The following is a 25,319-nucleotide window of genomic DNA, read 5'->3' as shown; positions in this document are numbered from 1 at the left end:
TAGGAGCCGTGTTGTCATGAACATCGTGGGTATCTCAGTCTATCTGGGTTTCTCTAGGACAGCAGTTTTCAGAATGAGGTTCACAGACCCTGGGGTGGGGGTGAGAAGTCTGTGAGATCAAAACAACACGGAGACGTAATTTGTCCTTTTTCTCTGTGTTGACACTTGCACCGATGGTGTGAGAGCTGTGGTGGGAGAAACTGCCAGTGCATAAGCCCAGGACCTAACCCAGCGCGTAAGCCCAGGACCTAACCCAGCGCGTAAGCCCAGGACCTAACCCAGCGCGTAAGCCCAGGACCTAACCCAGTGCGTAAGCCCAGGACCCAGGACGTAACCCAGTGCATAGCCCAGGACCTAACCCAGTGCGTAAGCCCAGGACCTAACGCAGTGCGTAAGCCCAGGACCCAGGACATAACCCAGTGCATAGCCCAGGACCTAACCCAGTGCGTAAGCCCAGGACTAACCCAGTGCGTAAGCCCAGGACCTAACCCAGTGCGTAAGCCCAGGACCCAGGACATAACCCAGTGCGTAAGCCCAGGACTAACCCAGTGCATAAGCCCAGGACCTAACCCAGTGCGTAAGCCCAGGACCTAACCTAGTGCTTAAGCCCAGTACCTAACCCAGTGTGTAAACCAAGTCACAACCCAGGACATAAACCCAGGCCTGGGCCCCAGACTACCAATAAGCATCTGTTTTTCTCTCCTAAGCACTCACCATAAAAACAAACAGAAACAACACTCCTTTATCATTTAATACCCTTGATGAAGCAGTAGCAGGTATTAATTTTATTAATAAATAGATTGACCCCTGAGTACACGTCTTTTGGGTATTTTTAACATTCATGTGACAAAATAGGAACACTGCTGTGTGCCAGAGTATAAAGATTGTTGTCTGGAGGGTAAGCATTTGTGTGATGACTTAACTCGTGAGTTTTGAACTAGCCCCCCTTTTTTAATGGAACATTGTTTTTACTTGAAAGAATAACTGACAGACAGCTAGGGTTATTCAGACTTGGGTTTGTTACAGATATTTCCTAAAAACTGAACATAGTGAGCCTAGCACTTTAAGGGAAGCAACTGACAGTATGTGTTGCCAATGATAAAATTCAGGCTTCCAAGAAAATTAGAATTCTGAAAAATTTGTATCGGCCATTATGAGCTTCTCAAAACTTTCTGATGAGATTGGTTCATCAGTGTGGTGTGCTTTTTTTTTATATGTATAATAAAATTCACAGGATTTGGAAGATCAGAACCAATATTTTCCAAATGACCAATAAATGCATGATTTTTAAAAATCATGCCTGAGTAGGGGCGCCTGGGTGGCTCAGTCGTTAAGCATCTGCCCTCAGCTCAGGTCATGATCCCAGGGTCCTGGGATCGAGCCCCACATCGGGCTCCCTGCTCGGCGGGAAGCCTGCTTCTCCCTCTCCCACTCCCCCTGCTTGTGTTTCCTCTCTCGCTGTGTCTCTCTCTGTCAAATAAATAAAATCTTAAAAAAAAAAAAAAAACATGCCTGAGTAAAAGATCCATTTTAGTGCAAGGTGATCAGTGAGTTTAAATTTAACAAAGTATTAAAAGTTCCCTGAATCCAGGGACACCTAGCTGTGACTCTTGATCTCAGGGTCATGAGTTCAAGCCCCATGTTGGGCATGGAGCCTACTTTAAAAAAAAAAAAAAAAGAGCATAAAGGTGTTCTGAGACCAGAAAGTTTTGAGAACTGTTGCTTCCCGGGTGTATCTGGTTGCAAAATCGCTGGGTCCTGGGGTCTGCGCATCTCCAGCTTCTCTAGGTGATGTGTTTTCCGAAGTGATGTTACCAATTTACATTCCCGCCAGTCACGTGTGAAAGTTTCATTGCTCCACATCCTTGCCAACACCAGTTCGATTTAATTTTTCTGAGTTGACTGATGAATGGTATCTCATTGTGATTCTGCTGTGCATTTCCCTTAATCACAAGAAAGCGGATGATGGGCCTTTTGGATTTCCCCTTTTGTGACATGACTGTCAAGTGTTTTACCCATTTTTTTCCTATTGAATTGTCTGCCTTTTTGCTAATGATTTGTAGCCAGTTATTTATACAACTGAAATCATGCAGTGTCTGGCTCCTGTCAGCTTATGTTGTGAGGTTCATACGTGTTGGCATGAACATACTACAGTGTATCTGTCCAGGCTGCTGCTGACAGACTTTTTGCTTTTCCCAGTTTTTAGTGATTTGACCAGTGCTGCTGTGACTATATTCTTGCATTTGGCGTCTTTTTGATGAACATATGTTCTTACTTTTAACGTATTCACTCGTGTCAACATTTTCCTTTATGATTGATTGGTTCTGTTTGTTTACTGTTTAAGACATCTTCCCCTACATCAAGATAATAAAGATAATCCCTTCACGGAGCTTCTAAAAGCTTTATAGTTTGCCTTTTATACTTAGGTATTGGCCATTTGGAAATAGTCTTGCGGGGCGCCTGGGTGGCTCAGATGGTCAAGCGTCTGCCTTCAACTCAGGTCATGATCCCAGGGTCCTGGGATCGAGCCCCGCATCAGGCTCCCTGCTCCGCAGGAAGCCTGCTTCTCCCTCTCTGACTCCCCCTGCTTGTTTTCCCTCTCTCGCTGTGTCTCTCTCTGTCAAATAAAATCCTTAAAAAAAAAAAAAAGAAAAGAAATAGTCTTGATAACTCACAGAGCAAATCCTCCCACTTTGTTTTTTGGATTTTAGGAGGATGGGGGAGCTTCTTCAATAGCATCTTGGCTATTCTTGGTCTTTTGTATGTTTTATATACATATTACATTCTGTCTGTCAAGTTCCCATCAAAACCAACAAACGTGTTGGGATTTTATTGGGTTTGTATTGACTCCTTAAATCAGTTTGGGAAGAACACGCATCTTGGCAAAAATTAGCCTTCCAACCTATGAGCATCATATATCTGTTTTCATTTGTTTAGGTGTTCTGTAATATGTCTCTATAAGCTTTTATAATTTTCCCTGTGAAGATCGTACTTTTTTCCAGCTTATTTCTAGGTACCTCGTATTTTTTAATGCTATTGAAAAGGGTATCTTTTTTACTGCATTTTCTGTTTGCTGGTATTAAGTAATACAATTCATTTTTTTAAAGATTTATTTATTTTTAGAAAAAGTGTGTGCTTGTGATTTGGGGGGAGGGGCAGAGGGCAAAGGAGAGAGAGAATCACCAGCAGACTCCCAGCTGAGCACAGAGCCCTATGGGCTGGATCCCACAACCCTGAGATCATGACCTGAGCCAAAACCGAGAGTCAGACGCTCAACCAACTGAGCCACCCAGGCACCCCTACAATTGATGTTTAAACATTGACTTTGTGTCCAGAAATCTTGCTAAACTCTCTTACTGATTGAAATAACTTATCTGTACCATCTTTGGGGTTTGCTAAATACACAAACATATCATCTGAGATTAATGGCAGTTTTGCTTCTGTTTTATTTCTTTTTCTTACTTTACTGTGACCTCTGGTGTGATGGATAGAAATGTAGTGATGGAGGGGGTGCCTGGGTGGCTCAGTCAGTTGAGCATCTGACTCTTGATTTTGGCTCAGGTCATGATCTCAGGTCGTGGGAACGAGTCCCATGTCAGGCTTCACGCTCAGCTGGGAGTCTGCTGGAGATTCTCCCTCTCCCTCTGCTCCCCTTCCTGCTCACGTGTGCGAGCATACACGTGCTCCCTCTCTCTCTCACTCTCTCTCTCTCTCCCCCTAAAATAAATAAATAAATAAAATCTTTAAAAAAAAAAAAAAGAAAGAAATGTAGTGATCAGGGCATCCTTGTTCTTGATCTCCGTGTCCCCCATAAGTATGATGTTTGCAGAAGGCTTTTTATAGCCACCCTCATCAGGATAAGGAAGTTCCCTTCTATTCATTAATGACCTGAATGGTATTGGTTTTTATCAGATGGATTTTTCCACAGCCATTGAGATTATCCTGATTTTTCTTCTTTAATATTTTGTCTTCTAAAATGTGCTAAATACATTAATTCATTTTCTAATGTTCAACCTAATTTGAGTTCATCAGGTAAGTCCAACAAGATCATGATTTGTATTATGCTTTCAACATATTGCTGGATTCAATTTGCTAATGCTTTGTTGAGGATTTTTGCATTTGTGTTCAGAAATGAGGTTGACTTCTGGCTTTCCTTTCTCCTGATGCCCATGTGAGGCTTTGCATCATGAAGTGAGGTGGGTGCATTGTCCCTTTTTCTGTTCTCAAGAAGACTTTATGTAAGATTGGATTGTCCTCTTGAAAGTTTCATCAAAACCATCTGTAACGCCATCTGGGCCTTGAGTTTGTGTTTAAGGAAAGATCTATGACTGCCACCAGTTCACCTTCTTTAACGGTTACACAACTCTTTAAGCTTTCTATTTTTTCAGATACTGCTATAGTTTTCTAGAAATTTGTCTATCTCATCTTAATTTTCAAATTTAAATGAATTTTTCTTTTAACTTTTACACGTAGGTGGTGATTCCTCCTTGTCATCCTTGATAATGGTTACTTGTGCTTTCTCGTTTGCATGATAGATTTTACCAGTGGTTTGTCAATTTTATTAGTTCTCCCAGAGAGCCAGCTTTGGCTCTGTTAATTCTTTCTTCTCCTTTTTCTATGTTTGTTTTGCTTCATCGATCTCTATTTTTATCTTTATTATTTCTTTCCCCCTTCAAATTTTTTGCTGTTTCTTTTTAACTTGATATGGGCATCTAGGTCATTAATTTTTCTGTTTTATTCATTGTAACATTACCCTCCAAGTATGGCTTTATCTGTACCCAAGGGTTTATAAATAGTACTATCATGAGTCATTCAAATTCATGGGGCATCTGGGTGGTACAGTTGGTTAAGTGTCCTACTCTTATTTTGGGGTCAGGTCATGATCTCATGGTCGTGGGATGGAGCCCCAAGTCAGGCTCCATGCTCAGCGGGGAGTCTGCTTGAGATTCTCTCTCCCTCCCTTTCTGCCCCTCCCACTCATTCAGTCTCTCTCCCTAACAAATAAATAAATCTTTAAAAAAAATTCAGAGTATTTTCTTAATATCTGATAGGCTCTGCTGACATAAGCAGGTGATTCAGGTATGTTCCTTAACATGTAGGGATTTTCTTGTTTACATTTTATATGGATTTCTAGATTGTAGTCAGACATCTTACTGTATATATAATTTCAATCCTCCAAAATGCACAAAAACTAATAATAACAAAGTGGCCATGATACAGTTTTGTAGTCTGCCTTTTATACTTAGTAACTATGGAGTTTATTTTTAATTGTTCAGTTTGCTGTCCATCTTATTTTTTCTTTTTTAAAGATTTTATTTATTTATTTGACAGAGACATAGCGAGAGAGGGAACACAAGCAGGGGGAGTGGGAGAGGGAGAAGCAGGCTTCCCGCTGAGCAGGGTGCCTGATGGAGAGCTCAATCCCAGGATCCTGGGATCATGACCTGAGCCTAAGGCAGATGCCCCCCGACTGAGCCACCCAGGCACCCCCAAACCGACTTTTTAAATCTGCCAGCATGTAACCATATACAAAAATTCTTCAGTGGAAAAGGCACTTGATTTTCCTTTGACGTGAGATCGCTCCATCGTTGCTTTCAGCCCTGCACTGTTGAAATAGATCACCAGTGTTTATTTGCTCAAACAGATCTGTCTTATTTGTTGTATTACTTTAGCCTGGGTCAGCCAGATATTTTTTTCCAGTTTTTTTTTTTTTAATGACTTTTTCCTTGAGTATAGTTTACATACAGCGTGACAGTAGTTTCAGGTACACAAGATAGTGATTCGGCTTCTCTGTGTGCTGTGCTCACCACGAGTGTGGCTACCATCTGTCACCATACACCGCTGTTACAGTATCATGGGTCAGCCACGTTGTTTTTTTAAGCTTTAAGTAAAGCCCACTTGCAGTGAGAAAAGGGCATAAAACTCAGCTGTTCCTTGGTTTTTCTGCAGGCCCGAGGTATGAAGAAACAGGTCATTGACGACTTCCTCACCCAAAACAAGTATCTACTGGCAGCCAGGCTCACCAGCCAGAAGTTCTTCCATGAGCTCTGCCCCGTAAAGCGGTCTCACCGACAGAGGAAGTAAGGACTCCAGGCTTTGCCTCTGCTTGTCGTTGCAGGAGAGGGGCCACGTCGCATTTCTCTACCGGGCAATTAAACATCGACCTGTGACATCAGAACTTATTCTTTATGTTAGTAGTGGGGTGTATTAATCCAGGGTGTCAGCCTGGCCTGGGGTCAGAGAAGATCTCCCTAATTCATAACCCTTTAGCTGAGGCCAGAAGGATGAGTAGACTTTAGCCAGCTGTCAAGGAGAGGCTGGGTCACTTAAATTTATTTATTTATTTATTTATTTAGATTTTATTTATTTGTCAGAAAGAGAAAGAGAGAGCACAAGCAGAGGGGGGCGGCAGGCAGAGGGAGAGGGAGAAGCAGGCTCCCCGCTGAGCAGGGAGCCCGATGTGGGGCTCGATCCCAGGACCCTGGGATCATGACCTGAGCCGAAGGCAGACGCCTAACCAACTGAGCCACCCAGGCATCCGGAGGCTGGGTCATTTTAAAGAAGCCTGGATGAGCAAGTCACTGCTCCTACTAGGGGCCCCATGCAGGGCAAGCCTTCGGAGGCCTGGGGTGGGGAGCTGGGAAAACACTAACCCTAGGGAAGTGTAGGACACTGAAGAAATGTTCAGAGAATTAGCTGGGAATGGGAAGGCTGAAGCATACTTATTCATACAGAGTATCTTAAAAAGTCGAAATACAGGGGAAATATTTATTAGACACCTTTCAGATTAATGAGTCAGTGGCTTTAAATGTAGGGCTGTTGCACAATGTGTCTAGATATGGAAGGGAGGAAAACATACTGGTCGTCTTATTTGAAAATACAACTACAGTATTGTTTAAAGTGAGAAAACTTCCCTATGTTTCCAGTTTTTCTGATTCCTTTATAAGACTAAGAGAGAAGAAGACTTGAATTCGATATAAAGAAGACTATCATGGACTCCAGGGATTGTTGTGTGCATGGCCTTCAGAAACTATCCCAGATCCACACACTTCTCACCTTTTTTACCACCACCAGCGCTGGAGACCCCAGTGCTAGCCCTCTAACCAGGCTCAGCTTCCGTTCCATTCCCCTCTTGTGCCTTCTCCACACAGCAGCCAGTGATCTTCCTGGAACTGTGTGCTGGGTCCAGTCTCTCTCCATCCAGGGGTTCTTTGCGCTCACACTTCTCTCCGCCTGGAACCCTGACCCCTTTCCCCATACGGCACACCCCATTCGGGTCTTTGCTCACCTCCGAGAGGTGATGTGTCCCTGTGCAATCTAATGGCCCAAGACAGATTTGACCAGCCCTGCCTGTGGTGGAGGCACCAGAATAGCTGGCTTCTGAAAGGATTCAGAGATGCCTTAAAAGAAATTCCTAAGTTTGGTAACGTTTGGTTTGGGGAAGATCTCACCTGTAGAAAAGAAGCAAGTCACTGATGACGTTAGAGACGTTAGAGACTTCTAACGTACAGCGTCTGTTAGTAAACTCTATTCACTTCTGTAAAACACGCACGCCTCTTCTTCACCTTCTCTTGTTCTAGCCTCAGCCTCGGAGATGGATTATAAAGTCCTCTTTTGTCGTTATGCAGGTACTGTGTGGTTTTACTGACCCCCGAGGCTACCAAGTTGAGTAAACCCTTTGAGGCTTTCCTGTCCTTTGCCCTGGCAAACACACAAGACACAGTGAGATTCGTGCACGTCTACAGCAGTCGACAGCAGGAGTTCGCCAACACCTTACTACCAGACATTGATACGTTTCAAGGAAAATCAGCGGTGAGTCATGAATTCTCTTCTTACTCTAAGCTCTTGACATGCTCGTGGCACCTGAACTCTGTTTCTCCCTTCTTTGGGAGTTTTGAATACAGATTCCAGGAAATCCAGAAACCTCTGAGCCTGTTTGGAAAGCCTACTCTTGAAATAGTCTTTTATCCTAGTGATTTCACCTCCTAGATTTTCAGTCTTAGACCTTCACAGAAAGCATCTTTCCTGTGAGTAAAGGTTCAGGAGCATCGGTTCTTCTCACCATTTTTTTCCCCATGGCGGGTGTAATCTTAGAGTGCCTAGTTCGTAAGCGATGCCTGGGTGACTCAGTCAGTTAAGCGTCTGACTCTTGATCTCAGCTCAGATCTTGATCTCAGGGTCATGAGTTCAAGCCCCGCATTGGGCTCCATGCTGGGTGTGGAGCCTACTTAAAAAAAAAAAAAATAGAGTACGTAGTTTGTAAAATCTTCCTTAGGCTACCAGTAAAATCTCCCTCCTTTACTTCTGCCTCTTTCATTTCATTTTAATTGATCTCTCCTTCCCTTCCCCTCCTTTGTCATCACTCTACAGAAGCATTCAATTCTTCCCTCTCTTTGTCATCATTTTGGTCATCATGGAAACTCTCTCTAAAAAACTGAAGTTCCTTATTATAATATTAAGTCAGAGGTTATAGGAAAAAGTCTACTCAGAAGAAAGAGCTTTAACTTCTAGCAGAAGCTTTGGAAAGTCACCATAAACATGGTTTCCTTTGTCAAAAGAAACTAAAATCTCTTGCACGTATTTTATACCCATCCATATTCGTGTTTGAGCTTACTGCTGACTTCACTGGATCCTTTTTCCATCCTCCCTGAAAAAAAAACAAGCAAACTCGAAGACTTCTAATGGTTTCTTCTTTTCCCCCAGGTGTCTATCTTGGAAAGGCGCACCACGGGAGGAAGGGTGGTGTATAAAACCCTGGAGGCTCCCTGGACAGGGAGTGAGAGTGATAAATTCACGCTTTTGGGCTATCTTGACCAGCTGCGCAGAGACCCCGCTCTGCTGTCCTCAGAAGCTGTGCTCCCGGACCTGACAGATGAACTTGCCCCTGTAAGAACGTGGCCCGGGAGAGGGGGCACCGGGCAGGGCTGGTGAGCCCCCAGAGCCCAAGCAGAGGCCGGCAGCACGCTGTGCTGGGCAAGGACTTCACCCGGGCTCGGGGGCTCAGTCCTGACCATCACACATTTTCTCCCTCCATAGATCTTTCTCCTCCGGTGGTTCTACTCTGCTTCTGACTACATCTCAGACTGCTGGGACAGCATATTTCACAACAACTGGTAGGAGTATTGCTACAGTGAATTTCTTTTTCTCCATTGATAGTAGAACCACTTTTTTCTCTTGAAAAGAATCTATCTTTCTTTGATTTCAGTTTATACTCAATACAGGCAAGTGGAAGAATGTTTACACATCTTCAACAACTGTTCCCTTTTTCTTTTTTTTAAAGATTTTATTTATTTATTTGACAGAGAGATAGCGAGAGAGGGAACACAAGCAGGGGGAGTGGGAGAGGGAGAAGCAGGCTTCCCACGGAGCAGGGAGCCCGATGTGGGGCTCGATCCCAGGACCCTGGGATCATGACCTGAGCCGAAGGCAGATACTTAACGACCGAGCCACCCAGGCGCCCCCTTTTTCTTTTTTTTAAAGATTTTATTTATCTGAGAGAGAGTTTGAGCAGCCGGGGGGCAGGGCAGGGCAGGGGGAAATTTGGAAGCAGAGGGAGAGGGAGAAGCAGGCTCCCCCCCTGAGCAGGCAGCCTGATGTGGGGCTCAATCCCAGGACCCTGGGATCGTGAGCTGAGCCGAAGGCAGACGCTTAACCGACGGAGCCACCCAGGCATCCACCCTTGTTCTTTCAGTAACTTCACTTTTTACATATTTGCTGATTGCCCCTTAACCACTGGGCCTGTCCTCTTCATCAGGGCACCCCTGGCACCCAGTCCGGGGCCCGACACACGTGGAGGCCAGTGTAGAGCTGTACAAGCCAGTCAGTGAGTTAAGCAGAGAAGGGAGGGCCCTCCCACTCCCACCCCCAATAATACCGTGAGCTCCTGAAGGGTAGAACCACATCTCATTCGTGTTTGTGATTCCTGGCACCCAGCACAGCTCCTGAAAACTGACAGGCCTTTGAGGAGTGTTTGTGGGGGAACAAAATGTTAGAGCACCAGTCCTAGAGGACGTTGTGCAAGGTCACTGTCTTCTTCCTCCTCTGACCTCTGTGCCACGTCTGAATTATTCTAGCCAGAAAAAAAAAATCAAAATAAAGGAAATAATTCCACAGACTTTCTAGTCACCACCCTCGACGTCAGAATATTCCTCCACATTGACAGCATAAATCCTGTTATTTCCTTCTGCAGAACTTACTAAGCACAGCCTATTCTATAGAGACAAAATAATCAAACTCGTAGAAAAAGCAACCTGAATTAAAACGGTGAGGGAAAATCTCTGCTTTCCTCACCACCACCCTCACCCTCAAAAAAAAAAAACTTTATTTGTATGAAACTAGAATGTGTTTATTGATATGAAAACCTTTTGGTTTGGAGTTCTTTTGGTTTTGTCTGAGCCAAGGAAAAGAAATCCAATATCATTAACGGACATAATCTCAGCAACCCATCTAGAGCTGACCAGAATTTGTTAACTTCGTTTCAGGCGGGAAATGATGCCCCTTCTGTCCCTGGTCTTCTCTGCCCTCTTTATCCTCTTCGGCACCGTCATCGTTCAGGCTTTCAGGTAAATGCCTCTGTGGCTTCTCAGCGTGATTTCTCAAGGGTGAGCCCCAGACCTCGGGTTGTGGTACTGTTTCTTTTCTAAAACTCCTTGTTTCTTACTTTAGTGACTCAAACGATGAGCGAGAGTCCAACCCTCCAGATAAAGAGGAAGCTCATGAGAAGGCCGGGAAGACTGAGCCAACCTTCACCAAAGAAAACAGCAGGTTTCTCTAACAAGACACCAAACCCACCCGACCCCCACCCCCGGGCAGGAGAGCCACAGGCCCCGTAGTCTGATAGCGCGGTGTTCGAGGACCTAGTATATATAAGCACTCTGGGTCACCTCCTTGTGTGTGAGATGAGGATTTAGGGAAAAGTCAGCTGCTGGTTAGTGTTTACTGAAACCCCGTAGGCCTTTAGACACAGGACCTACTTATATTCTACTCAGTACCTTCAGGCTCTCAGTCTCAAATGTAATAATGCGGGCAGGAAGCAAAGCATGTCAGAGTTGCTAGACGAGCCAGAAGCAGAGAAGGGTGCGTCACCATGACTATGCCGACCACCTTCATCCTGTCCTAAAGCCGCTTCTACACCAGCTGTGAACGGCAGCATCTGAAAGGCCCTTTGTAGGCCCGGGACCACCAAGTGGGGACCATCCCCATCCTGCCGATGTGTCAGGCTCCAGAATATTAAATAACATACCTAGTCTGGTTGGAATGCAGCATTTTCTTCCTCTTGTTTCTTTTCAAAGTAATGGCATTCTCCTGCCTGATAACATCTTAATTCCTCACTATTTCTCCACAGCAAGGTTCCTAAAAAAGGCTTTGTGGAGGTAACTGAGCTCACAGATGTAACGTACACCAGTAACCTGGTCCGCCTGAGGCCAGGCCACATGAACGTGGTCCTCATCCTGTCAAATTCCACCAAGACCAGCCTACTACAGAAATTCGCTTTGGAGGTCTACACATTCACTGGGTAAGCTCGTGTGGGAGAGAGGGAGAGGCAGGGAGAGGAGGGGACCAGAGGAGAATTTCATCCCTTCCTCTTTCACTGTGAGGGCCTTTATGCACGCAGCAAGATGTTGGCTGTGACCTTTCGAGCCCAGAAATCTAAGCCGTCATGAGGGCACCTTTCTCTCCTCGACTTCATGTCCCGATGCTTCTGAACAGAAGAGTTTGACCTCACTCAGTCTTCTGCCCTGAGCCTTTTGGGGAACTCTGTCCTCTAGCTGTCGTGTGTTTTCCTGAAGCCAGACACTGAGAGTGCTTAAGGGGCACCCGGCAAGGGGCCGGGAGGGAGATGGGCCAGCGGACTGTTAGAGCTGTTGCAGAAGCCCTCACGTCCCCCAGGAATCCTCCATTCTTTCCATATTCGGGCCCCATCCAACACAAAGCCACCTCCTATTACATGAGATCTGACGGAGGTATTTACGTCCCTGCAATTCAGTGTGTCGGGCAGTTCCGTAAATCTTCACTGTGTCCTTCCACCAGGAGCAGCTGCCTGCACTTCTCCTTCCTGAGTCTAGATAAACACAGAGAATGGCTGGAATACTTGCTAGAATTTGCTCAGGATGCAGCCCCGATCCCAAACCAATACGACAAGCATTTCATGGAGCGTGACTACACAGGTTACGTGCTGGCCCTGAACGGTCACAAGAAGTACTTCTGCCTCTTCAAGCCCCAGAAAGCAGTGGAAGAAGAGGAGGCCGTGGGGTCCTGCGGTGATCTTGACTCTTCCCTCCATCTGGGCGAAACTCGAGGGAAATCTTCCTGTGGCCTTGGACCCAGGCCCATCAAAGGGAAATTGAGCAAGTTGTCCTTATGGATGGAGCGCCTGCTCGAAGGCTCCTTACAGAGGTTTTATATCCCGTCGTGGCCTGAACTAGACTGAGGGAGCTCGAGAGAGACTTTAACTCTTCAGGCTTTTTAATAGGCCCCTGGGAACAGGTCTTTTCAGGACTCGACCTATCACCACGGACAGAGAATAGATTCTAGATTATTCTTCCGGAACAATGGCTAGAAGAATCTTTCCTTTGTCCTGTCCTAACCTAGAAGTGAAAAACACCTCAAGTTGAATTCCTTAGATCAAAATATTTTGCTTTGGGTTCTTTTTCCCCTCGTTTGAATGCCGCACTATTTAAAGGAGACTGCTCATCCCCTCTTCCTTCGTCATCCCTGTCCTGTGCTCCCACCGCCCTCCCCGTCCTGTCTCTGCGCTGTGGGAGAGACACAGGGCTGCGGCCGGCAGCAGGCCCTGGAGTGCTGGTCGGGCCCCCGCCCCTGCCGTGCTTCCGCCCCCCAGTGCATGCTGTATCCGTGGGACGACAGCCCACAGCAGCTTCTAGGCCCTGCATCCTGAAAGAGGCCTGGTTCCAAGCAGTCTCACATTTGATAGTTTTTTCTGGTAGTCAGTGGCTAAAAGTGTATTTGGGGGGTATCCCCCTGCAGCAGTTGGTCAGCCACGGTTTTACAAGGCTAGGGATAAGTGGGGGTCCTGCATGTGAGTTTGGTTTGAAGGGGGGGCTGGGCAGTGACATACGTGACCCCTTGGGGCGTCCCATCAGCCGCCTCCCCCAGCGCTAAGCGTGGCCAGGGAGGGATCTGCACGGCAAGAAGTACTGTAATGACTTTGAGCCATTTATGTGTCTGTTTTCACATGCCTTTCTGCCTCTGTCAATTTTAGGGTATGAATCTTAGGAGCCATAATTTGTAATCTTGTTCTCTGGACGTAGAGATAAGCTGCTATAAACCAGTAGATGTTAAACTGAAGACACCTCCCTTATCCCCTGCCTGACAGGCGTCAGGCTTGAGGAACCTCTTCACTCTGGTGGTGTCTCTTTAGTAAAATACCAGACATGTCTTTGTATCAAGGAACTTAAAAATTTCTCAACAATTGTATTTTGAACACTGTTAACCCCCAGAAGTGCTGTAACTTTGAGCCCTCTTTTGTGACAAGTGAGCCAAGACTTGTTCTAGACTCCTGTTTGGCAAAAGGCTTACTTTGAGCTTCTGGCCTATATTATGATAGCTCAGTTGCTTTCACTCTTAACTCACAACTGCTTCACCAGTAACAGGGTCCGACCTACCATCAGCACCCCGGCTTCCAGTGTGCAGTGGATCACACCCACCAGTTAGGGAGTTTGCCTTTTTGGGGGGGAGGGGGGCGCGCAAAATTACCAGGGGATTTTGAGCAGCCTCAAAGAGTGGTCAGTTCAGATGTCAAAACACATTGGCCTTTTGTAAAGCCAAGTGTCAGGATCAGTGATGGGACATTTACTGAGTTAGTATTTCTTTAATCATCATTGCTTTAAACAAAGCCATTTGGATCCTGAACAATTTAAACATTGAGCTACAGGGGCAAGTAATAAATTATTTAAGCCCAGGAATTCCTGTCATTTCCATGGAGTCTATAGCTTTATTTAAAAGAAAAAAATCACTGCCAGTCTTTTTTTTTTTCCCACATGATCCTCTAAAAATTGGATGCTTACTCTGATTGCTGTCCCCTGGCACCTGGCCCAGGCAGGTGTGATTAAGGGATTCATTTGGTTCCTGATGCACCAGCCTCAAAATTATTTTCTAGGTCTTTTATGGCCAAGCTGCTGATGTGAGTAGTGTTCTGGTTCAGTGGTCGGTTTTTAATTTCTGGTACTAATGGGATAGATCCCTGACCTTAATTTCTGAAAACCAGAACCTCCCCCAGATTTGTTCACTTTAAAAATGTTTCTCATTAAAATGAAAAGCACCTTTAGACAGACAGCTGCACCCTCTATTTGTACGAAGAAAGGAAAGTTAGAATTGATAGGATTAAAAACATTCCTGGTGAATGTTTCAGTGCAGAAATTATTTCACAGGTCTGTTTGGGGCTGGAAGATACGTCCCCCAAGAGGACACTAGGAAGGTTCTACTTTGAACTAACTTTGCCCTTGACCACCCAAGCCTTTCCTCCTGAATGTTTCCATGAATTTGTTTACTTTTGTGTCAAATGTATGAGCCTTTGTCATGCTCAACCAATGCCACCATTTCTCCTCCTCTTGTGTGAAATCACACAGACCTGATTTTGGTTTTAAGTTAATTTCTTGGTCTTTGAATATCTTGAGACTGACAACATTGTTTTGTTTTTAGAAGTAGGCTTTTCTGGTACATCATGTTTAGCAGCTGGGGATGAAAACTGGCCTAAAACAAGTCTTTGTAGAACACGCACCTACTTACAAATATTTTTTTATCATCCAGGTGCTGGTGGCATAATTTGTCTAAGAGATTGTCAGCTCTGAGTCAGCAACGTTTCAGTGAGCAAGACCGCCCTGACTTCTGTCAGGCACCAGTCGCTCTCTCTGCCATCACTTACCAACCGTGAAAATTTGGTCATACTTTTCAGATTAATAGGTTGATTTCCTCCTCATTCAGTACATGAACGTTTTCCTGATTTAAAAAGAAATGAAATCTGAATGTTTTTTTTAAGTGATTTGCTCTGTTGGGGAAAAAGAGATTAGAAGCAAACACTCCAACTTTTTTCCTAAGTAAAATTCTTTAAAAGCTGAGGCAAAATATCTTTGCAGATGAAATACCGCTCACATCCAAATGCCTGACCTTGTCCCTTGAACACAAATGCAGTGTGGCAACTGCTAAATCTGTCCATTCCGTTTGTCAAGGAGGATGGAACTTTAGAGACCGATCTGAAAAGAAGGTGAATATTTTGCACTTTTGATACTCTTAGGAACAAATAACTTATTTGGCAAATGGTGTCTTTTTTATGTTGTTTTTGTTTTGTATTGTGAACAGGCACTGAAGCTGATGTTATTTTTGTTTTGAGAATATTACAGACTGGAAACAGAAATAAACTATTTTAATGTGTGATGATTATGCGTCGCTCTTGCATTGGGAGATGATGATTTGCCCGTGGACACGTTAGCAACAAAACTGAATTTGCATGTAACTCAACCCACGCCTGAATCTTCCGTGCAGATTTCAGGAGTTGCCGTCACGGAGGGTGCATCAGCTCCAAGAGTAGATAATGCGAAAGGGAGGAAGTGGGTTAGGAAGGGTCACCAAGGGCTCTTTGGAGGCCACCTGATGTCTGGTTGAAAAGACATTCTGTGCACCCTCCTGGGCTTTTGAGTGGGAAGTTTCTTTATCAGGATCTGCATGTTACTTTCATTCAAACTTTTTGTTTAGGTTCACAGTGGTCCTAAAACCCAGATGCAGCCCTGAGTTCCTCAGGAGAAGCCACAGTGTGAAGGAAGAAACTAGAGAAATATGGGATGTTTATGCAGGATTATGTCCTAGGGCTTTTTTATTTCACTTCTCCAATTTTTAGATCATCTTGAACCAAATGCTCCTTGGCTCCCTTTTCCCCTTAATCCTCCAGCATCTTTCATCAAAACAACACAAGTGCTTCTCTGTTTTTAGTTCATTCAAACTCCATAGAAATATTAGCTGTTGGATTAGAGTTCTACTGAATGCCCTGGTTTTATAGCCCCCGGGGACACTGTTTAGTGGAAAGTCTTACTGGCATAAATTCTTTGAGTACTCAGACTGCTTGCGCATAAATTCTTGAGAATTGTCATCAGCACAACCTGTTGTATCTTGAAGAGCACAAGGTTCGGACGACCGTCACTTTGGGGAGAGCACAAGGTTCAGACGACCGTCACTTTGGGGAGAGCACAGAGCATCTCAAACAGCAGGTTAGCCGCCAGAAGGGCCGTGTTTCCTACAAAGAGACAAAACCGAAGGTGAACACCATGCAGGCTGCCCCCAAGGCCGAGCCTCTCGGTACTCCGCCCTCTTCCCTCCAGCCTGCCTTTCCAAATTCTCCCTGCCATGCTCTTCTCTGGGCTGCCCAGCCACCCTGTGGACACGCTTTCCCTGGTACTCCACTCCAACAAACATTCAGAAAGAGCATTCTGAAATTCAGACAGTTCGTTGTTTACTCTGAGAACAGATTCCCCCCAAAGGAAAACCTTTAATAGTGGTGTCTATTGTATTTATCACCCACCCTCTGAGACTAATAGGCCTAAGTCTGGAAGCTTCTCTAAGTTGAAATTATTGGGATGGCATCTGCTTTGAATATCTCTCCTAAACCAGCTAACCACCCACTTTTTTAATATTAATAAATATCACTTATGCAGTAATTCACTTTTCAATGAACTATCAAAGAAGGATAGAACTATGCCACCCTATTAATAAACCATAGGCTGGTTTCTTTTCTGCTGTCGGGCAGGCAAACCAATAATAGCCACCTCCCAGGGGTTTTGTTAATTAGCTCGTGTTTGTAAGGTGTGCAGTAATAGGTTTATTTTCTTCGCTGCAGAACATACTCAGCAGGTTCCCAAGTTACACAAAAGGATCCATCCATCTTCTACTTATTAAGCAGATTAATATAATTTAAACCAGCAGCTGCCTACAGGTCATGGTATTCTCGCTTACTCACCAAAAGGATCGTAGGGCGGCGAAACTTCCACGAGATCACAACCCACCACGTTCAGGCCTTGACAACCCCGGATGATTTCCAGCGCCTGTCCAAGACCAAGCCCGAGTTGTCCACAGCAGTAACCACTCGCAATGAAAAGCAACCATAGAGGTCCCAGTGCATCTCTCCCAGCACATGCCCACCGTTTGACTTGGAACTGTCGCTTTCCCTCAAAAAACATTTACTGACGGCCAGGCACCCTGGTGGGCATCATGGGGACACAAATGGCCAAAGCACAGCCCCTGCTCCCGAGGGGTCCGTGTGTGATGGAATACACACAAGCAGGCCAATCATTCCAATCATTCGTACATTACAGGCTTCAGGAAAAGCAAGCGTAGGGGCGCCTGGCTGGCTCAGTCAGTAGAGCATGCAACTCTTGATCTCGGGGTTGTAAGTTCGAGCCCCATAGTAGGCGTAGAGATTACTTTAAAAAATAAAATCTTAAAAAAAAAGCAAGCGCAGAAAAGTATAATACGAAACAGCCCGAAAAGCTGGGGGAAGCCCTCCCCAAGCAGCAGGAACACTTAGCCCAAGGAATTAACCAAGCAGATGGGTAAGGGTAGGGCAGCCCAGACAGAAAGACACCAAGATGGAAAGAAATAACAGTAGTTATATGTGGCCAGAAGACAGGATAAGTGAGGGGGATGGTAGGAAGAGGTCACTTTGTCTAAAAGAGTTTCCATTCGGCCAGTGAAAAGCCCAGAATGATAAGCTGAGGAAGGAGGATCGTGTTTTAGAAATCTCTCTGAGGGGAACTGATAGAGAATGGCTTTGAGAGGTAGTTGCTCACAGGCCCCTTTCTTAGAGGAGGTAAGATAACGGGTCAGGTGTGAGTGGTCTTCACTCATTCACACAGATATCTATGAGTGCCTACGCTTTATGTCAGGCACCATTCTAGACTCCAAGGACAGGGTAGTACATGAAATAACAGCCCTAACCTCGTGGAGCTCGCTTCTAATTATAACCACACTCCGATTCTGCCTCCTGCGTTTACACTCAGCCCACCTTCAGAGAGCTTTATTTGGGTGTTTCTAAAACTCTTGAACTTCCATGGTAGGTGGTTAATCCCACCATGAGCACTTTTTAAGCGTAACCCCAGAAAGATAAGCTTGGTGTTTTTAAGAGGGGATACTGGCATATGTCCCCATGAACCAACTAGAGGTGGATCAGAGGCAGAAAGCTCAAATAACAGACGATTATATCCCAGAGAGGAAATGAGGGCCCTTGCCAAAGTCAGTCTACTCACTCAACAAGAGTGTCCAACCTGCGGTCAGCCCTGAGAACAGTTAAAGGCCTAACTCCTCTGCTTTTAAAATCCTGTCCTGATCCTGAAGACTCACCACAAGTCCCAGGAAAGTGAGGAGTTGAGACTCCTCACCCCCAGGCATTGTCCCTGGTGGAAACTCCTTACCTGACTAGGGGTGAGCCCGGCAGTTTCAGGGGTGCCTGTCCCTGGGGCATAGGCAGGATCCAAGCCGTCGATGTCAAAGCTGATATAAATGGGTTTGCCGCCCATCTGCTGCCTCACCTCCCCCATCAGAGGAACCAGGGACTTCATCCAGCAGTCTTCAGCCGGGACCACCCGGAAGCCCTGAGGACATGGGAAGTAAAGAGCAGGATGTCGAGGCTTCTACATGGTGCCATTTACTGGGCATTTCTTATGTGCCAACCCCACGCTAAGTGCTTCTGTACACATGACATCAGACCCCCAATCTTCACGAAGAGGGAACTGTCCTCCCCCTTCTACTGGTGAGGAAGGGAGGAGCGACGGCTGGTGAAGAAGCAGGGAGTAAGTCAAAGCTGACCTGGGGGGGATGGGATCAGAGAGAAGCTGGGCTATAGAGCAAGAGGGAGAAACTCAGCACCTCCTGAACGGCTCTGTCCAGAAGACTGGCCCTTGCACGCTCTAAAAGCAGGGGACTTGGGTCTTTCCTGTTGGGATCTTGTCATCTGTGTTTCCCTGGGAGCCACTGTGCCTGGTGGGGGTGAGGACAAGAACTAGAAAGATGGCCACTGGCCTTGGGTTCGGTCCTCCTCAGCTCGTTGGGAAGCCAGCGACAGCGCAGAGGCTGGTGTGTTTCGGCTTCTCTCCCCACCCCAGCGATGAGAGGCCCCCTTTGCCTCATGAACTCACATCCTCTCTCCTCTCTGCTCCACACGACCCTCTTGGGGCAAACTCGGCCTTCCGTCCCGTTTTTCTGAATTTAGTTATTAAAGCCCCCGTGGAGAGGCACCTGGGTGGCTCAGTCGTTAGGCGTCTGCCTTCGGCTCAGGTCATGATCCCAGCGTCCTGGGATCGAGCCCCGCATCGGGCTCCCTGCTTGGCGGGAAGCCTGCTTCTCCCTCTCCCACTCCCCCTGCTTGTGTTCCCTCTCTCGATTTCTCTGTCAAATAAATAAAATAAAATCTTTAAAAAAATTAAATAAAAAAAATAAATAAAGCCCCCATGGAATGCGCAGCCACCACCGAATGGGCACCAGAGAGAAATGCACTTTGCAGGCTGGGGGCAGAGGAAGAGGCATTTAGCTCGTCACCTGTCTCCGGCTGTATCTGTAGGGATCCAAGGTCATGGCGGAGCCCCGGATGCCGATCTGCACCACGCGCTTACAGTCCAGGAGACCCTCGTCCACGCAGCGGCGGAAGGGCGTCCCGTGATAGAGCTTCTCTCCGAGGGCCTTGTCAGCCGTGTCCATGTGAGCGTCCACATGCAGCAGCCCCACGGGGCCATGCCTGATGACAACAGGCAGCTCAGAGCCCAGGCCTCCTTCTGGGGCCTGAGCACGGCCACCCTCCAGGCTACCCGGACTTCCCAACTCGACCATTCACAGCCACGGGAGACCCGGCCTCAGTGACCAGCCTTGCAACTGGTTTCTGTCTTCAAATCACTTAGCCACTCAGAATAATCGACCCAGAGAAGCCCGGCAGAAGATAGACAGCTCTCTCTCCATAATCTCCAACAACCCCGCCAGCCACCCGAAAGCAACATACAATCTAAATCAATGCTAGGCAAGCACAGCTTCCAGAAAAGACTTATACCCGCCCACCACCAACGAGGATGCTACCCATATGTCCTTCCTATATATGAATTCTGGAGCTGCCACCACCTTGGCCCTTCTGCCTCTTTTTCAAACTAATTAACCAAAGTTAGTTAATCCCTGGTAGACTTCCACGACTGGAAAATCCGTTTTCTCATTCTCTGGGGAAGGGGCCCTTTCAGGAAGAAACAGGACCTCTCCTCAGCAAGCAACACTGCTGTATATTTGGCCTTTGAAGCCAAACAGAAACTGCTGTTAGCTGGGGTTGTGTATTTCACGCGGGGCCCATCTTCCAAAAACAGAGACAGATGCTGAGCACGCATACCAGAGCAGATCCAGGGCAAGCAAGGGTAGCCACAAGTGTTAATAATAAACTGTCTTGGTTCCCAGCTGGTGACTGACAGAGACACCGGGAGCTTGACCTTCATTTTGATCCACAGAAGCAACCCAGTGGGGAATTTCCTATCACCCCAAAGAACCTGAGCCAGCAGAGGTCACTTAATACCGTCTAGCGGCAAACAACTCACGCCCTAGCTCCTGAATTTTGAAACCCTTGTGCGCGCCCAGACGCTTAGGACGTACTTTTTTGCCATCGCTTGTAATATTGGATATGTGATTGTGTGATCTCCACCTGCAAAGAGGAAGAAGAAAACATCTGGAATGTGGGTAAGAGGAGAGGACCATGTATTATAGAGAGCAATCTTCAATCTACCCAATTGTGCCACCCTTTTGTTGAGACCAAAGAGCTATAACCTCAGCTAACACGGGATCTTGTTCAGTGGTGGGAAAACAGCCACTGGATGTTTGGGATTACATTGTTCTTTAAAAGAGGAAACAAGGGCACCTGGGTGGCTCAGTTGTTAAGCATCTGCCTTCGGCTTAGGTCATGGTCCCACGGTCCTGGGATCGAGCCCCACATCAGGCTCTCTGCTCTGTGGGAAGCCTGCTTCTCCCTCTCCTACTCTCCCTGCTTGTGTTCCCTCTCTAGCTGTCTCTCTCTCTCTCTCTGTCAAATAAATAAATAAATAAAATCTTTAAAAGATAATAAATAAAAGAGGAAACGAAGCTTACAGGTCAAATGCCAGGAACAGGTCTGTCCAACAGAACTCTCTGCAGTGATGGGCATGTTCTCTATCCGCACTGGCCGGCACGGGGGTCACTAACCACACGTGCCTACGGGAATACAGCTCAGGCCGTGGAGGAACTGCATTTTTTATTGTCTCATTGTGATTAATTGTAATTTTAATAACCATATGTAGCTAGTGGCTACTGTACAGAACAGCTCAGGCCTAGAAAACTATTACTACGGACCACTATTACTAACAACAACAACTAACATGTATTGAAGCTTAAAATACATAAGTCACGATGCCAGACACATTATATGCACTTTCATTATACGCCCCTCACACAAAACAATGAGGAAGACGCTGGTAGTGTTATTCCCATTTTACAAGTGAGGAAATGAAGCATAAATAGCTAGTGAGAGGTGAAGCTGAGATTTTTCAAACTGTGCCGTCCAGAAACCACACTCCGCACCACAGTGTTCTGCAGGCTCGGCCCTCTTGTTTGGCAAAAATACATTTGGATATTTAGAAAAAGGCCCGTGTCATTTTAACTATTTGTGAACTGGAAGAGAAAGAAGTGTAAGGGTGGGGGAGAGATCAGGCAAGACAAGGGGAAAGGCGCTCTATAGACTAATAGAGACCCTGATGAGGAGGAAATACCCCTTTGCAGCTCTCTCTCAAATAACGTCATTAAAAGTATGTCCCTGAGAGGCGTCTGGGTGGCTCGGTGGGTTCAGTTTCCAGCTCTTGATTTCGGCTCAGGTGTGATATCAGCGTTGTGGGATCAGCCCCAAATGGGCTCCGTGCTGTGTATAGAGCCCGCTGAAGATTCTCTCTCTCTCCCTCTGCCCCTCCCCCACCCCGCTCTCGGGCATGTGCGCTCTATCACGCTCGCTCTCTCAAAAGAAAAGAGAAAAAGAAAAAAGAAAAGCATCGCCTGAAAAAAAAAGATAAGAGAAAAAGAAAAAAGAAAAGCATTTCTTGAAAAAGAAAGAAAAGAGAAAAAGAAAAGCATTTCCTGAAAAGAAAGAAAGAAAGAGAAAAGAAAAAAAGAAAAAAGAAAAGTATGTCCTTGAAATAGTTAAAAAGTCACAGCTGAGCTCCTGTTGTGAGCCTTCCCCAGGCCTGGAATCAAGGGGTAGGACAAAGGTGAGGTGGGTAGAGACACTTGCTGGGATGCAAAATTTAAGGGACACCAAAAAACTCAGTCATTAAGATAAATACTATTTTGATGTAATACTTTTAAAAATCAAGGTCAATGCAAAAAAAATCCACGATAAATTTTTGTTTTTAGATTTATTTATTTGAGAGAGAGAACAGAAGTGAGGGTGGGGGAACAGAGGAAGAGGGACAAGCAGATTCCGAGCTGAGCCCAGAGCCAGACGCGGGGCTCAATCCCAGGACCCTGAGATCATGACCTGAGGGAAACCAGGAGTCAGACGCCCAACTGACTGAGCCACCCAGGCACCCCTCCATGATAAATTTTTTTAAAAAGACAGGATCAGGGGCGCCTGGGTGGCTCAGTTGTTAAGCGTCTGCTTTCGGCTCAGGTCATGGTCCCAGGGTCCTGAGATCGAGCCCCGCATCAGGCTCCCTGCTCAGCGGGAAGCCTGCTTCTCCCTCTCCCACTCCCCCTGCTTGTGTTCCCTCTCTTGCTGTGTCTCTCTCTGTCAAATAAATAAATAAAATCTTTAAAAGACAAAAAAAAGACAGGATCAGTAATAGTGCTATTCTGAACTATATTGGAGCCTGAGGCAAAAGGGAAAAGTCGATCATATTTATAGTTAACTTTTTGGCAACCCCCCCAAAGTGAATGCTTCATTTGCCTCACCCTAGTCCATCCCTGCCAGTCATACTAGTCCAAAAATGTAAACAGCCTCTCCCCAGGGGTTAAAACAAACGAATTTAAAACATTCTCTTTCCGACTATCTCCATATTCCCAGTGGCTTGCCTGGAAGGAGCCCACCATAAATGAACCCTCAGCGCAGAGCTGCACTTGTCCCCACAGACGCCATTACCCAAGGTGAGGGGAATACAGCCAGCTGCTACAATTTTCTGATAGGCCTCTCGAATTAGACGGCAGCTGTCCGTAAGGTTGTAAAGATTGACGTTCACATCGCCTAGGTCTGCAACCATGAGGGACTGGAAGGGGAGGGCCCCCGTGCTAGGGTTTGCTGTCCGAAGCATCACTGATTCTTCCCGGATCCGCCGAGGTCCAAATCTGGAGAAGGAAGAATCATCCTGTGAACCATCCCAAAAAGGTCAGAGGTCCTACCTAGGCCAGGATTTCTCAGCCTCTGCACTGCTGACATTTGGGGCTGGAGGAATCTTTGATGTGGGGGGCCAATCTTTGATGTGTAGAATGTTTCCCCTAATCTATAACCCACTAGATGCCAGTGGCAAGTTGGGATAACCAGAAAGGCCTCCAGACACCACCAAATGTCCCCTGGGGGCAAAATCACCCCTGGTTGAGAACCACTGATCCAGGCTATATACTTGAAGAGATTAAAGGCACGGATTTAGGAGACTACCCATCACCAATTTACTACATGACATTAGATAATTTCTTAATCTCCACCAGCCTCAATTTCCTAATCTGTAAAATAATGATATTTACCTTACTGTGTTGTTGGAGGAATTGAGTGAGGTCATCTATGCAAAGCGCCTTGCATTTAGGAGACATTTTATAAATGGTGGCATCCATACTTCAGATTATTAGATGTGAAGTGGCTGAGCTGAATCAGAAACAGCTGATGCTCACTAATTAGGAAATTACTTCAGCTGCCTTGATCTTAGAAAAAAATGCCTTGGGGGGGGGTCCTTGGCTGGCTCAGGTGGTAGAGATAGAGGGTGGGACTCTTGATGTCGGGTTTGTAAATTCCAGTCACACACTGGGTGTAGAGATTACTTAAAAATAATAAAATGTATTTTTTTTTTTAAAAAGCACCTTGTGTTTGAGCAATTCTTTTTGTTCTGTTTTGTTTTGTTTTTTAAAGATTTATTTGACAGAAGTATTTGAGCAATTCTTGATCAGGTGACATCTAGAAGTTTGGGGAAGGTGCATCCGATTTCCTCTGTTCTCAGAAACAACGTCCCCTGCCCCCGTAAGCCCCACAGCCACCATCCCAGCAAGGCTCAGGAATCAGCGTGTGGAGAAGGCTCCTGTCGCCAATAGATGACCCACATGTCCAGCCCTCACCATTGCTCGATGCGGGAGGAGGGAAATCAACGGTCTTTCAACCGATTGGGAGCATTCTGGAGCCAGCACTTCCAACCCCACCCTGCGTGAGCGGAGGCGCCCGTCCCTTTGTCTTTCGCGCCCAGTGGCCATCGGGCGGGCCACCCACGTGTCCCCGAATCCTTCGGACCTTACCTCGCCCCGGGCCGGTTGGAGGTCCCAATGTCCAGCGGCACCCCGACGAAGGCGGCGTCCAGCCCCTCGGGGGAGGCCTGCACCGGCAGCCGCATCATGGAGCAGACGCCCACCGGCCGCGCCACGAACTCGGAGCTGGGGGGCTGGTTCCGGGGCGCATCGGAGGACCGGCTGCTGCAGCTGAGCCCCACGGCAGGATGTGCGCCCCCGCCGGCCCCCAGGCCCCGGGCGCACCGGGACGCGATGCGCCGCAGCATGCCGTCCGCCCGGTCCCCCCGGCGCCGAGCTGCCCGCGCTCCAAGAGCAGGCGGCCTGGGGATCTGGGCGGGCGAGGGGCCGCTCTCTCCCCGCCCCCTCTCTGGACTCTGGCCTCTGGCTCTCTCGGTAAACAAAGCCAGGCCCGGGACTCCCCACTCCCCGCCACCGCACCGCCCCGCTGCCTATGCCCCAAAAAAACTGGCCCTCGGCCCCTGCTTCTCCCTTTTAGAGTAATATTTTTAAAGCGAAATGATTTAAAGGAAAAAAAACTTTTCTCTAAGGAAGAGAAATTGGAAATGCATTTTTAAAAAATATTTATTTTAGAAAGAGAGCGAGCGCGGGGGCGGGGTGGGCAGGAGAGAGAAGAGGACTCTGCACTGAGCCCAGAGCCCACGGGGGGGGGAGGGGGGGCTCGATCTCATGACCCTGAGATCATGACCTGAACTGAAATCAAGAGTAGGAGACTTAAGGGACTGAGCCACCCAGGCACCCCGGGAAATACATTTTTTTAAAATAATATATTAGGAAATGTCTGGGGTAAGATTCTCAGGAAGTAGAGTCTTTCTAAATAAACTTTTTAA

General features: G+C 46.6%; 2 protein-coding genes across 3 annotated transcripts in view; one reads left to right on the top strand and one right to left on the bottom strand.

Moving 5' to 3' along the window:
• Positions 1-15,399, top strand: part of DNAJC16 (DnaJ heat shock protein family (Hsp40) member C16) — a 39,947-nt gene extending 24,548 nt beyond the window's left edge. For both annotated transcript variants that reach the window (XM_032393144.1, XM_032393137.1), the window contains 8 exons: positions 5,950-6,080; positions 7,629-7,812; positions 8,704-8,886; positions 9,037-9,113; positions 10,482-10,562; positions 10,666-10,764; positions 11,345-11,515; positions 12,031-15,399. In XM_032393144.1, the coding sequence (XP_032249035.1) occupies positions 5,950-6,080; positions 7,629-7,812; positions 8,704-8,886; positions 9,037-9,113; positions 10,482-10,562; positions 10,666-10,764; positions 11,345-11,515; positions 12,031-12,430 (1,326 nt within the window). In that variant the 3' untranslated portion in view covers positions 12,431-15,399. The remainder of the gene's footprint in view (positions 1-5,949; positions 6,081-7,628; positions 7,813-8,703; positions 8,887-9,036; positions 9,114-10,481; positions 10,563-10,665; positions 10,765-11,344; positions 11,516-12,030) is intronic.
• Positions 15,400-15,572: 173 nt separating this feature from the next.
• AGMAT (agmatinase) lies at positions 15,573-24,878 on the bottom strand. The gene is made up of 7 exons (XM_032393155.1): positions 24,481-24,878; positions 23,126-23,328; positions 20,623-20,671; positions 19,540-19,735; positions 18,417-18,596; positions 16,967-17,051; positions 15,573-16,246 (listed from the first exon to the last, which is right to left on the bottom strand). The coding sequence occupies exons 1-7, from the start codon at positions 24,735-24,737 to the stop codon at positions 16,173-16,175; spliced, it is 1,044 nt and encodes a 347-aa protein (XP_032249046.1). The 5' UTR covers positions 24,738-24,878; the 3' UTR covers positions 15,573-16,172.
• Between the last annotated feature and the right edge of the window lie 441 nt (positions 24,879-25,319).

Source organism: Phoca vitulina, unplaced genomic scaffold, assembly GCF_004348235.1.
Source record: "Phoca vitulina isolate PV1807 unplaced genomic scaffold, GSC_HSeal_1.0 scaffold2, whole genome shotgun sequence".
In the NCBI taxonomy this organism is placed as follows: Eukaryota; Metazoa; Chordata; class Mammalia; order Carnivora; family Phocidae; genus Phoca; species Phoca vitulina.
Note: the sequence above shows the minus strand (reverse complement) of the source record. Positions and strands in the feature narration are given on the sequence as shown.

Coding starts and splice junctions, on each gene's coding strand:
- AGMAT (XM_032393155.1), bottom strand. CDS start 24,737: ATGCTGCGGCGCATCGCGTCCCGGTGCGCCCGGGGCCTGGGGGCCGGC. Junction 19,736..20,622: donor TTACAAGCGATGGCAAAAAA/GTACGTCCTAAG, acceptor TGTTGTCATCAG/GCATGGCCCCGTGGGGCTGC. Junction 16,247..16,966: donor GCCGCCCTACGATCCTTTTG/GTGAGTAAGCGA, acceptor GTCTCTTTGTAG/GAAACACGGCCCTTCTGGCG.